This window comes from Urocitellus parryii, chromosome 12, assembly GCF_045843805.1.
Source record: "Urocitellus parryii isolate mUroPar1 chromosome 12, mUroPar1.hap1, whole genome shotgun sequence".
Lineage (NCBI taxonomy): Eukaryota > Metazoa > Chordata > Mammalia > Rodentia > Sciuridae > Urocitellus > Urocitellus parryii.
In genome coordinates this window covers 44,567,548-44,580,856 of record NC_135542.1, presented here as the reverse complement: position 1 = coordinate 44,580,856, position 13,309 = coordinate 44,567,548, and the positions used below count along the sequence as shown (strand labels likewise).

Genomic DNA, 13,309 nt, shown 5'->3' with positions numbered 1-13,309 from the left:
CAAACTGCCAATACAAGAAGGCTGTTTGTCCTTAGTGCCAATAGGGTCACACATGAAATTGAGGAAGCAGAGATCCATAGAATCTGGAACTGGTCAGGAAGAACAGACCTGAAATGGACTTTGAAGGATGGGCAAGATGTGGACAGGCAAAAAGGAACAGAAAGAGAAAACAAATGTGCTTGGGGCTGGGCATTTAAGTGACAGCTTCATATTGGGAAGAAGAAGGGGCCACCTCTCCTGAATCCTGTTCCAGATGCCTTCTAAAATCCCCAGCGATAGTGGGAAGAATCCCACCACCAAGCCTTCCCACCTCTTGAATTCCATTCTCAGTATGTAGAAAGTCACCTTCTCCTGGAATTTATCTATGTTCTCTTTGTGTTATGACTATTAGATGCATGTGATATCCTTTCCAAATGTAAGTGAATGATGGTTGGCTTATTAAAATCAGCTAGGGAGGTTATTTCAAACTACACAGGTTGTTTTTTCCTTCTCCTGAAGAATCTTGAATGGATCAGGAGTGAGGGTGAGAGAGGACTGTACCAGCTAGAAAACACCCTGCAGAGAAAAATGGTGTCTTGTTTCTCTGTGGGTTTCACAGGGCACAGGCAGGACCTCCACATTATTGGGTAGGTGAGTAGATGAATGTATGAAGCCTATAAGTGTTGCCAGGTCTAAAGTCAGAAACAGTAACAACTAAAGATGGGTCTCTATGGAACTAACCCCTGACATTTTTGGAGCAGTTTACAGTGTACAAAACACTCTGCCCTCCTCCTGTGGAGGCAGCAGGGAAGCATTTTTGAGTGGGTCTGCTTAATATTCTCCCACTGTACCTCTACTAGTGTCAGATAAGATCATTCAAGGGTGACTTTTTCTTCAGGCACCAAGAATTGGATATGAGGTGTCTCCCAAAAGCTCATGTTGAGACAATGCTTCCTGGCTGCCATGAGCAGAGTAACGTCCTTTGCCAAGTTCTTATGTGACAGGATGCCTCATCTCAAGCCCAGAGCAATGGAGTTGGCGAATCATGAACTGAAACCGTGCACTGAAACACACCTTTCCTCCAAGTGATTCTTGTCAGGAACTTTGGTCACAGCCATAAAAAAAAGCTAACAAAAGGACCTTCTTCGGTGGTTCTCAAAATGAGGACCCCAGTTCAGCTCTGGCATGTGCATTACTTGGGAGCTTGTCAGAAGTGCACATTCCTAGGCCCCATCCTAGACCTCATGAATTAAGAACTCTGGTACTGAAGCCCCGATCTTTGTTTTCCTTTTAATTTCCTGGCAAACTCTCCAGGGGATTCTGATGCAAAGTCTGAGACCCAATGGCCTGTTCTATTTCCAACAGACTTATGTGGTTAAATTCGGGAATGCTGTTCCTCAGAATTCAACTGGCATGGCCCATTCGTTCTCCAGAGGGTGAAAGTAAACAACTGAGTTTACAAGTTCCGGGAGGCCTTAATGGAAAACACGATAAATGCCTCTAAGAGTGGGGCATATGCTCTCATCCTATACAGACATAAAGAATTCATTAGGCATTACCCCAGGAAAGGCCCCCATTCTTGGATTTCAGGAGGTATAAACCCAGCTTCCTCAACACCGCCCCACGTGCCGGCCTCCGCCATTAGGCTGGGAGCAGGGTCTAAGGAGGGCACGCGAGGGAGAGCCCGCTGGAATTCTCTACCAATCAGGTGCCCTCGGGAGAAAAACTACAAGTCCCAGCATGCCACACGCGCACTGTCAGGAGACTCCTGGTTTGCCCCAGAGTTCTTCGCGCCAGGTGGCAGGCTTGACTCCGGAACCTCAGCGTAGGGACCCGAGAGCCCTCCGTCCGGAAGGCTATGGGGGTGGCTACTGCGACGGCCCTGTTGGCCGCACTGGGCGGGGCACTGTGGCTGGCGGCCCGGCGGTTCGTGGGCTCCAGGGTCCACCGGCTGCACGGTGGCGGGGACCCCGGCCTCATGCACGGGAAGACCGTGCTGATCACCGGGGCTAACAGCGGCCTGGGCCGCGCCACGGCGGCCGAGCTGCTGCGCTTGGGGGCGCGGGTGATCATGGGCTGCCGGGACCGCGCTCGCGCCGAGGAGGCGGCCAGCCAGCTCCGCCGCGAGCTCTGCGAGGCCGAGGGTCCCGGGCCGAGCCCCGACGTCGGTGGAGCGGGCGAGCTGGTCGTCAAGGAGTTGGACCTCGCCTCGCTGCGCTCGGTGCGCACCTTCTGCCAGGAGCTGCTCCAGGTGTGGGTCTCGCGGAGTCGCGCCGCCCGGGCGGAAGGCAGGCCGAGCCGCGCGGGGCGGGACGGGGCGGGGCCGAGGGGCCGGCGCCGAGGAGCTGGCTGGAGTCCGGGGTGTGACCTTGGGGATGGCTGAGGTTCCTGGCAGGAGCAGCCACTGAGCCACCAGTCGAGGAGGGGCAGGCTTGAGAAAGAAGGGGAACTGCCTGCTGAGGATGTTAAGAAATGGGCCCCGGAGGAAAACCGTACATAAGCCAGTTTCTGAACATTTCATTTTATTATGTGAGGATGGCCCAGGAGTCATCCCCTGGTCTCTGAATTGTTTTTCCTGTGTCATAAGTGAATGTGTGCCAAACCATGCCTTCTGTTACACTGAGCCTGAGAGCACTGGAAGAGGGTTGCTAGCCAAGGGGCTTAGACCAATGCTTATTTTCCACACCCGGTTTTTTTTGTTGTTGTTGTTGTTTTTTTCCTGCTATCTAAGGGAATGTCACTTGTTGCCACCGATGAACTCATTAATGCCTTCCCTAACCAGACTCTGGCATGCTTTTCAAATAGAATGGAGCTTGGAATCCTAGCGATCGTACTTCAAACAGGAATAGAAACTAAGAATAATACATCTTGCATTATTGAAGTTAATTGTGTGCCAGCATAAGTACCAAGCATTTTATGTACTTTCAAAAAAAACAACTGTTAAGAGAAAATAAAATGCCTTTGGCTATTGTCATTGAATCTTCACAGCAACCCTGTGGGAATTATCTCTATTGTATGTGAAAAATTAAGGCATAGAAAGGTAATGTAGCTTAACCAGTGGTCTGTCTTCATAGCCTATACTTGATCACCTATTGTATACTCTTGCCTGCTGGACAGTGAGGGATGAAGCTATCTTTGGGCAGGTGGTAAATGTTCCACTAAAGTAGAACCTTCTGATGAGACTGAGACTGTTGCAGAGGTGATCTGCCAGAAGGCATTCAAAAGGGAGGATTTAAAGGTTGCTGTCACAGAAATGGCCCTGTATGAAATGAGTCTTTGAGGCTAAAGCAGAGGTTCCTAAATGTAATAAATTTTTCAAGATGCCCTTAAGCCAGAGAAATGTCTACAAGGTCATGGGGGATGTAGTTAGATCCAGACAACCTAATAAATATTTATGTCCTAGCAGTTCAGTAACTGTTTAAAATGTAATCTACACAATTCAAAGAAAAATATTTCATTTTTAGCCACAATCTTTAATGGAAAGTGTGTGCCTGTTGATCACTACACCAATTTCTCCAACTTTGGGATCAGATTGGATACAGCTACCCTTGTTTCCTGTTCTACATAAATTTTTAGCCTTGCACTTGCAATTTAAGCTTTTCTAATAAATTGAGGAGATCATTTCTTGTGGAGCTGAGTTTTTAGAGCAAGAAACGATCTCCTCAAAGGAGTAGAATAGAATATAATGTTGAAACCCTAACTACCTGTAGTAACTAGCTTTTAGGTATTGAGCAGAGTAGCATTGCTTCTTTCAAAAATTTAAACTATTCCAAAGCACATCCTGTGGGTTTGTACCCCCCATGCTCTAAGATCATCTTGTTGCAGTGTGGGAACTGTTTCTCCCAGGAGTTAGGTTTTTTGTTTGTTGTATTATTGCTAGTATTTCATCATAATATTCTAGATAAGAAGTAATCACCATCTAAGAAATTTTGAAAGCATTATAAATGTAAATGGGATTGGTGATTGATTGATATATACACACACACACTCATTCATTCCTAATACCTCTGTTATTTTGACATCTTGAGGCAGAACCAGTTTAAAGGTAAGGATAAGGAGATGACAAAGTCGACATCCTTGCTTCTAAGCATTTACCTTTCTGCCTGCTTCTGAAGGAAGTCTGGTGACTATAATTAAAAGTGGGGGGGGGGGAGTGGAATTGTATGCTTCCCACAGGTTGGTTGGTATTCTTGGTATTTATCTCATTTATCTCCTAGAATTAAAAAAAAAATAGTAAATGATGAAGTCCTAAAATAACACTATCTCAGCAAAGAAGGATGGCTCGGAAATGATTAATTCAGGAAATCTTTCCAAAGGATTAGTGAAAAAGAACATTCCTTTCTTTCCCCCATGGGTGAACTCTTGCCTTGTTTTTGAAGTTGACTATTGGAAAATGAAAAGATTCTTAGGTTAGAATGAGAAATAGTTAATCCTCTGACAGGTAGGCTTTGATAACACTGGGAAATTTAACACGTTTTTCTTTTCACTTAAACTTGGTAAAAAAGCCAATGAAACATGAAATTTGACCTAGAATTAATTTTAGCATGGGTCATCCCTTTGTCTTTACACCTGGAACATGTTGTGCATTTCTTTTTTCTCTGTCCAGCAAAAGAAAGAACTCAAGAAAGGCAAGAAAAGACCATCTTAAATGGTTTAGGAAATGAAAAGACTTCTTATGAGAACAGTCTAAATTTTAGGTCTTTGTAAAAATGTAGTTTCTAGAAAATATGGTCAAGGTACAGAATTCTGACTATTCAGTTCTCCTAAATTAGGGGCTTCTTGATGCTTAAAAAAAGTACTTATATAAGGAAAAAAAGAACTGAATTCCACAGTGGTGTTGGAGGTTAAAGGTGTTTGTTGATCCTATGGCCCCCACCCTTTTGTCTCCTTCACTGTTGTGAGACTTGTACTTATGAGTCACTGTGTTACATATTTTTATATTACCTGCTTAATTTTTGTTCTTACTCTTTGATTTATTCATGACATTGTGTCAGGTGTTAAGTTTCCATCCCTGACCTCTGTTGCTTGTCCTAGTTTAAGGAAATGCCTTGAGGTCATTCTGTTCCCATGGTGCCATTTACACTTAGAGAAATACAGTGTAACACATCTGAACTTGGCTCCTAATGTCCAGTAGGTCTGGGGATAAACTGCTGACTATCTCTAGTTTACTCACTGTAGCTATGCTTCAAAAATCCCAATTAGAAAGCCAAACTACTTTAATAATTAAGAGAAGGGACTTTACCATCAAAAGATTTTATCTTCAGGTGTGATTCTTGGTTTTGTTGCTCGTGAACTCTGTGACACTAGATAAGTCATCCAGCATCTGTGCATCAGTTTGCTTATAGGGTTATAAAAAGAAGATGAGGTTTCACATGAAATGCTGAAAGCAAAGCCCCACTAAGGATGAAAATAATTTTATTTCCATTTCTCTTTCAGTGGTTAAACATTCATAGAAAAATTTTATGGAATTTTTAATATTTTCCAAGAATTTTTAAAAATTTTATCATAGGTACACTTACTATGATTTTGATATGAACTCAGCATTAACATGCTAACTCCCAAATTGATATTTTCTTAGTTAAACTGAAATTAAGGGAAGAAATCTGGAATCACAGGAGTATCTAATCTCCAAATATATTTCTGTTTTTAAGAAAGACATTGGTATGGATCAGATAATCAACTTTCTAATGAAACCAAAGTGTGTGTGTGTGTGTGTGTGTGTGTGTGTGTGTGTGTGTGTGTGTGTATTGGTTATAAAAGCATAAGACCAGAAATTCAGTCTTAGATTTAGTTTCTACAGATTTTCTCTTACTGACAGATTACTATGAATAAGTATTTTCATATTACTTAAATGAGAAAAAGAAGTTGTGGGGTGAGATTATGAATATCAGTATTGAATTGAGGAAATTCCTCCAGAGGAAACCCTCTGGCCATGAAAAACAAAATTGTCAGTATTCAACTAGCTCTCTGATCCGTAGCCCGGAAACGGATGTGTTTTTAGTCTCAAGTTCTTTTTTTATTAAAACATATTTATCGTGAACAGGAGGAGCAACTGGAAGCCTATGTTCATAATTCTGCCATTCTCTTTTTATATGTGAAGGAAGAGCCTAGATTGGACGTCTTGATCAACAACGCCGGTGTCTTCCAGTGCCCTTACACCAAGACAGAGGATGGGTTTGAGATGCAGTTTGGGGTGAACCACCTGGGGCACTTCCTGCTCACCAGCCTGCTCCTGGGGCTCCTCAAGAGTTCAGCTCCCAGCAGGATTGTGGTTGTTTCTTCTAAACTTTATAAATATGGAGAAATCAACTTTGAAGACTTGAACAGTGAGCAGAGCTACAATAAAAGCTTCTGTTATAGCCGGAGCAAACTGGCTAACATTCTTTTTACCAGAGAATTAGCTCGGCGCTTAGAAGGCACAAATGTTACTGTCAACGTATTGCATCCCGGCATCGTGCGGACTAATCTGGGGAGGCACATTCACATTCCGCTGCTGGTGAAACCACTTTTCAATTTGGTGTCATGGGCTTTCTTCAAAACGCCGCTAGAAGGTGCCCAGACTTCCATCTACTTAGCCTCTTCACCAGAGGTGGAAGGTGTGTCGGGAAGGTACTTTGGGGATTGTAAGGAGGAAGAACTGTTGCCCAAAGCAATGGATGACTCTGTAGCAAGAAAACTCTGGGATATCAGTGAAGTGATGGTTGGCATATTAAAATAGGAACAAGGAGTGAAAGAGCTGTTTATGAAATATATCAGTTATATCTGTGATCAGGAATGGTGTGGCTTGAGCTCTTGCTACTTGGGAAAAACAATTTTGGTTTACAATAGTACTGCTAAGAAAATACAAGGGAATATTTTCAAGGTACTGAAAAGGTTATTTTCGGGTATCAAATTTTGAGCAAACACGTTTTAAATGTATGAGTATAATGAATGCAATTATATTTTAAAAATTATAATTGGACAAGCAGATTTTACAACTGCTTAATAATTGGTTACTTAAAATAGCTATCTTAAGATGTATTTCAAATATCTTTGTGCTTCATGGCTAAAGAGTTAAAAGTGTTCACTACTATGGCTTTTGTGTGGCAATAATATGCCCGGTGTGTACACATAAATAAACTTACTGATGCAGATTTTTCACTTGTATTTCTTTATAAGTGACACTGAATGCAGTTCTTTGTCCTGTCCTTGTTAGCCTATCTGGTCTTGTTAAATCCAGTCTCCTTTTAGCACACCTTGCACCCTGCTCTCAGAAGTGATATTTGTGAAACTCAAATCTGTCATGGCTTCACATCCCTGCTTCAAGACCTATGATGGTTTTCTTTTCGTTTTGGGGGTCTTTTTGTTTGTTTGGTTTTAACTATAGAATTCTTTCTTCAAAAGAATTTTACTCAAGAAATTGGGAGGATCAAACAAGCTATAGTAAAGTTGCAGGATATTGTCCCCCAAGGCTATTCCAAAAGGGCCTTTGTTAAATATAGCAGTTTATATAATCTTATTTAATTCTTTAGTATACATTTGAGAGTCTCCATGAACTAGGGACAGACTTGCCATATATAATGGAACTTACTGCAATAATAATGGAAAGGTTCTGTACAGTTCAAGAGGATAAGATGTGGGGTACTGAGTACTTGAAGTGTAATTGAGAACTGAATTTTTGATCTTAGTGTTTATTTACACAGGTACATTTCTAGTGACTATTGTTTTGAACAGAATATCTTAGTCATTCCATTGAATAACTCAGTCCTGAATATAGAATAGTCTCTTGCCTCTGGGCCTTTCATTATGTTCTTTCATGCTGGAATACCCTCTCTTTTTCCTTGGGACAACTACTTAACCCTTAGGTGCATATCAAGTATGCTTTCTCCAGTCCCTGTAGGCAGAAACAATTCTCTTCCCACTTTGTTTCCTTTAGTCTTTGTACCTTTGCTTAAAGTGCACTAATTATTCATTCATAAATCCAGTTAGACATTTAGAATATGAATTCTCCAAAGGAAGATTTATTTTGTTATTAGCTTTTCCCCCTTGAAGAATCATAGGATAGTATCTAATAGGGAGTAAGAAAAAAGATGATGAGTGTGCGTAAAAGTAGCTGAGCCCAAATAGGAATATTGTAGGCATCTGTGTTATAGCATCACAAGTATGGACTATAATTTCAGTTGTCATGCCATCTCCTGATGTTAGAAAAAGGAATTATGACGTAGATAAGGAGCTCCATTGATTTTTAATGACCATTTGGCTTGGACTAATCCTTGACTGGTTATTATTTTTAAGGCCATTTCTAATACATCGTTACCAGTATCAGTTATTTTCAAGAATGGCAAGATCTTGGCAGATCACACAGAAAGTCTGTTTTCTGTTAGAGCATTATGCTATGAATACAAGAAACTGTTTCTATCATCACAGGTGTGTCTCTGCAGGTGTAGCTGCGTCATGTTCTTTAAAACACTATTTTAAAAAGTAATTCTACAAAGAGACCTGCTGAACTTGGAAATGTGGGCAGGAAATACACACAATGCAACTTGGAAAAATGGAAGCTAATAAATCTGTCCTACACCTCTACTTCATTAAAAAGGAGCCTCTTTTTTTCATTTAATACCATCTTTTCTGGCTGCAGTTTGATACCTGATGCTTTTCAGGGGATTTGGGCCTTTTGAGTCTTTCAGAGGGCTTGTTTGTGGCACCACAATAAAATAGGATATATTAATTTATCATGATGGAAAACTAAAAACTTGTCTGGGAACACCAACTATTAAGGTAAAATGAGCTGCCGTTAGGAAGATGTCCTTCCCACCACTGGGTCCATAGGAATCCAGGACAAATAGCGCCAGTCTGACTAGTTAAATTTCAAAGACTTCCAGCCCTTTGCTTCTCTGCTTTCTCCCTTACACTGACTCACTTCTAACCATTTCACTAAGGAAAGAAATAGGAAAGAGCTCTTTACTTTGATACTTACTTACTCTGACCCTCAGCAAAGTATTCCCTGTATGCTGTCAGATAATTGAAGAAATAGAATTGAAAACCTATTTTTCATGCTGATTCTTGGCTTCATTTTTTGAAAAACTGACTTCTAATGCAAGCAGCTTGTTCTGAGACGGGGTGAAGTTGCTGAGCTTCTGCCTCAACTTCATGCAGAGGAATTATGTTATATAGTGGTGTTCTAAGTAGCATTTAATTAGAAAATAGGTTTCACTTATGTATTTTTACTGGTGTATTATAATTATACATAATAGTGGAATTCATTGTGACCAATTTGTACATGCAAAAAACCCATTGGGCTTAATTGACAGCTCCCCAACTGAACTCCCCTAGTGACCTTGGCAAGTTACTTCATTTCTGAGCACTTTTTTTTTTCTTGGCTCTATCACTGAACTATGAAATGCTTACTTTAAAGCATTATTCCGTGAATGAAAATGACAGAGAACTTAAAGCATTTAGAAAAAGTGTTTGGCTCCTATGGCATATTCATTTCTTCTTTCCTCCTGCATCTGATCATTACTTTTCATAGTAATTTGCAATAGTGATGGTTAGATGAGTACTCGAGATAGAAACAAAACTCTTAATGGAAGATCCAGCCTATATATATATAATTTTTTTTTTTTGTCAAAAGCCAGGTTGTAAATATTTAAGGTTCTATGGGTCAGACAGAGTCTGTGTGACATATTCTTACATATTGTTCTGCTTTTGTTTTTTGGTTTTTTACAATATTTTGAGAATGTAAAATCCATTCGGAGCTAGTCTAGGCTGTCCCATTGTACTTATGCAACTAGTAGTCTTCCAACTCAGTGCTTTCACTTTTTGTTTGTCCTCAAGAACGGTGTGTGGTAGTAGTTGTTGTGTGTATAGCAACTCCTCTGACTCTGTAATGCTCCTGTTCTTTTTCCTTATTTCTAATCTTGTACGACTGTTTGCTTGCAGACCAGGAAGTCTGTATTTTTAAATATATCTCCAGATATACATTCTGGTGTGAGGAATAGCAGTTATCTGCCTCCAACTCCCTCTCCTGACAAACCTGCTGGGCCTGGCCAGAGATCTGAGAAAATCTGTATTTAAATATTTAATTGATTCCAAATGTCTTAAGGAACACTGAAGAGAGAACATGTTACTAATCACCCTCTAAGAGCTATGCCCCTAAAGAGAGCTTCAGATGTTTCACAAAACTACGGATGATGGGGAGTTAAATTAGTTACAGGTTAACATGGAGGAAGGTATTTAATTTCTAGAGGAAATTTAGAAGGTGTACTCAGTTTTATGCAGACAGTAAGGAAGATATTTTGCTAAGCCAGATGTTTAGTCAAAGTATAGTAAAATCACACAAGCAATCTCCATCTAACATGCTGTAATAACTGATTCTCCATTCTTTTTGACAAATATATTGACTGTTGTCCTGTAACACATGAATATTCTAGGCTGATGGGCTCTTCTCTATGACATGCCCACCTCTTGCATCCTCCTAATCTATTAATGTACTTAGGAAGAATAAGCTGTGTACCATTCATTTATTCCTTTAACAAATATTAGAATACCTGTTATATACCAGGCACTATCCTAATGTCTGAGGATACAGGAGACAAAACAGGAACTCAGACCAACATGGGTATGTAATAGCTGTGCTTGTTATTTGTCATCACACTAGTTAGTAATCAGTACAAGCCAATGAAATATGAATCCAAACAAGAAGAATGTCTGAAAAGTAAGCTAAGTGTTCTGCCACATATAAACGAAGGCACATTTCTAGAAATTTATTGTGAAAAAAGTTTCTAACCTTCATATACTAAAAATAAGTATCATTAAAAATATAAAAGAGATCAGCATTTCATCCTTCACAAACAACTTCAAGCTTATTTTAAAAACATAATACCTGGAAATCATAGATTGTACTATTAAGAGTATAGTGTAAGAAGATGGAATTCCAACTAAATCTATGCTCAGAAAAAACAAATGATAAATAAACCCTTAGCTTTAGATCAGCAGATAGGCAAATGAATGAACAAGCTATACTTTTCAAGTTCAAATAGCATTTTTGTGATGCATGTTTCATCCTTTCTAATTACATTCTTTGATCAACTTTTTCTGAATATTTAATAGTTTTTTTTTCAATGTATCTCTTTAGAACTTGCCTTGTTATATATGATATATTACAACCTGCCCTTACTTTTTTGGGGTATTTGAGTGTATTACAAAACAATCACAAAAATGTGTTCCTAACTTTCTTTATAAATTCAGACCCAAGAAAGTACTGGTAATTTTCTCTATTTTGATACATCCTATAGATCTAGGTAGGTATTCAGGTATTGGCAGAGTAAATTGATGTTAAACCCTTCCAATAACTCCCTCTTTCACTACTACAAAAAATAGTGAGATGAATAAGTCAAATTTTAAGTTACAAATAAACTCAAGATGTTATCTGAATGGACCTACATACATGGTGGCATTTTAGGTATATTTTGAAGATGTCCACATGGCTTGAGGAAATGCTGAGCCCAGGAAAGTATAATGATTATTAGTTTGTGAAAAAAAGCAAAGCAAGTTTCTGCCACCAACCCATGAAAGCACAGGAAATGGCCTCACGTAGTAAGTGTCCAAGTCTAAGCAATCTGTTGACAGAAGCGGGTCCTACCCGGGGGTTTTGCCTTAATGTAATCACACACTTCAGAGCTGCAGCCCAGCAAGCCCAAGTCCACCCACCTCAGAGTTTATCTTTAGCTCATCTGGAAGAGTTTATTTTAAACATTGAACATTGTTTGCTGCTGTTGAAATGAAAGTGAGAGAGTTACAAGCTTTCTTCCACTGCCATCTGGCAGATTTACTGATGGATCGGGTTCTTTAATCCATGTAACCCCGTGTGTGGGAGCTATTGTCTTTGTGTTGATCATGCAGCTGGCTTGGCTGAACTTTAAAAGGTTCGCACAAAGCTGTCAAGAGCCATCCTATAGATAAATGAAGTTGGGGATGTTGCAAAAGTCACTGAGGCCTTTTTGGAGAAGGTGTGGATGTGTATTTTTTTATTCCTCTCTGAATGCTTTTTTTTTTTTTTTTAGTGAACTAGAAAAAAATAAGACGGCTATATTTTGGGACATTTTGGAAAAAAAATTGAATACTACAAAAGTGGCAATATTTTACTGAGAAAAATATGTAGCAAAGTAGAAATAAAAGGAATACTGATTTGGGGTTCTCCATCTCCATTAAAGTAAATGTGAGAGGTAGGAACCCAAATGAGTGTGCTCTTCTTTTCAGCAGGGATTTGTCTTGCTATTTTTTTTTCATTGTTCATATGATACAGGTAGGTTTATTGATATGCTTTTTAAATACCTAATCATTAGTACAATACCCTCAGGGGATCGTAGTAAACCAAATCTCCAGCAGTAATTACACAAAGTATAACTTACAATCAACTCTAGGGCACTATTTTTATAATATCCACAATGAATACATACATAAGCATTCAGAAATTACATGAAAACAGTGTGTGCCAGATGGGCCACCTCGCATAAATTTATATTAAGTTTATAGAAATATTGTGAGATGGATAGGATGTGAAACATTTGGATATGGTAGATTGTTGTTCAATTTTCTTTCATATCTAAAAGTGTCCTTTTCATCTTGCTTAGGGTAGAAAGTTTACAAACAAAAGCAAAACACAAACTGCATTGCCTGAATTGTGGTGGAAAACCATTTTCCACCAGGCGGATGCCCCTAGGGTGAGATTTTGCAAGAAGAATTGAGAAAGAAGCCTTCTTCCTAGTGCTTCTGGCCATTTTCTACTGGAAAGAACGGTCATGGAGACAGCCACCTCTTTTCATTCAGATTTGCTTTTTGTGTTTTATTTTGTTTGTTTTGATGACAGAAGGCAACAGGGCAAACTGTTGATGATTCTGTGATGGCTCACCTCTTAGTGGAGACAAGGCTGCAGTGGCTGTGGAGGCATCCTGATCCCAGTTTCCTGATCCCAAGATCATTTCCTGTGGTGCTGTGTTGAAACTCCAGGTTTCCCACCTTCCAGATCATAGCCAAAAGCAGGAACTTCCTCCAGAGGTCAGTTCTTCAATATTTTTGGAGTTGTTCCTGTTTCATAATTAATCTCATTCTTCTAGCCCTTCCCATTATTTTGTAGGCACCTACTTTTTATAGTCTATCCTTCTGCCCTTAAAATATCTGTGATGGATTCTGTTTCTTACAAAGAAAACAAACTACTGGGATTACTGACCAGAGAGGAAAAACATAAATGTGCAAATAAAAGCCACTTTGCCAATGACCAAGCCATGGTACATATGGAAGACATGGGCAAAGAAACTAAGTATTGCAGCTTGAAAAGGTGGAGGGCCAAGGG

The 13,309-nt window shown here is 39.8% G+C and overlaps 1 protein-coding gene across 1 annotated transcript; it reads left to right on the top strand.

Moving 5' to 3' along the window:
- The first annotated feature begins 1,746 nt into the window (after window positions 1-1,746).
- On the top strand, window positions 1,747-6,780 carry Rdh14 (retinol dehydrogenase 14). The gene is made up of 2 exons (XM_026390725.2): window positions 1,747-2,230; window positions 6,080-6,780. Exons 1-2 carry the CDS (start codon window positions 1,838-1,840, stop codon window positions 6,695-6,697), a joined length of 1,011 nt encoding a protein of 336 aa, XP_026246510.2. The 5' UTR covers window positions 1,747-1,837; the 3' UTR covers window positions 6,698-6,780.
- The last annotated feature ends 6,529 nt before the right edge of the window (window positions 6,781-13,309 follow it).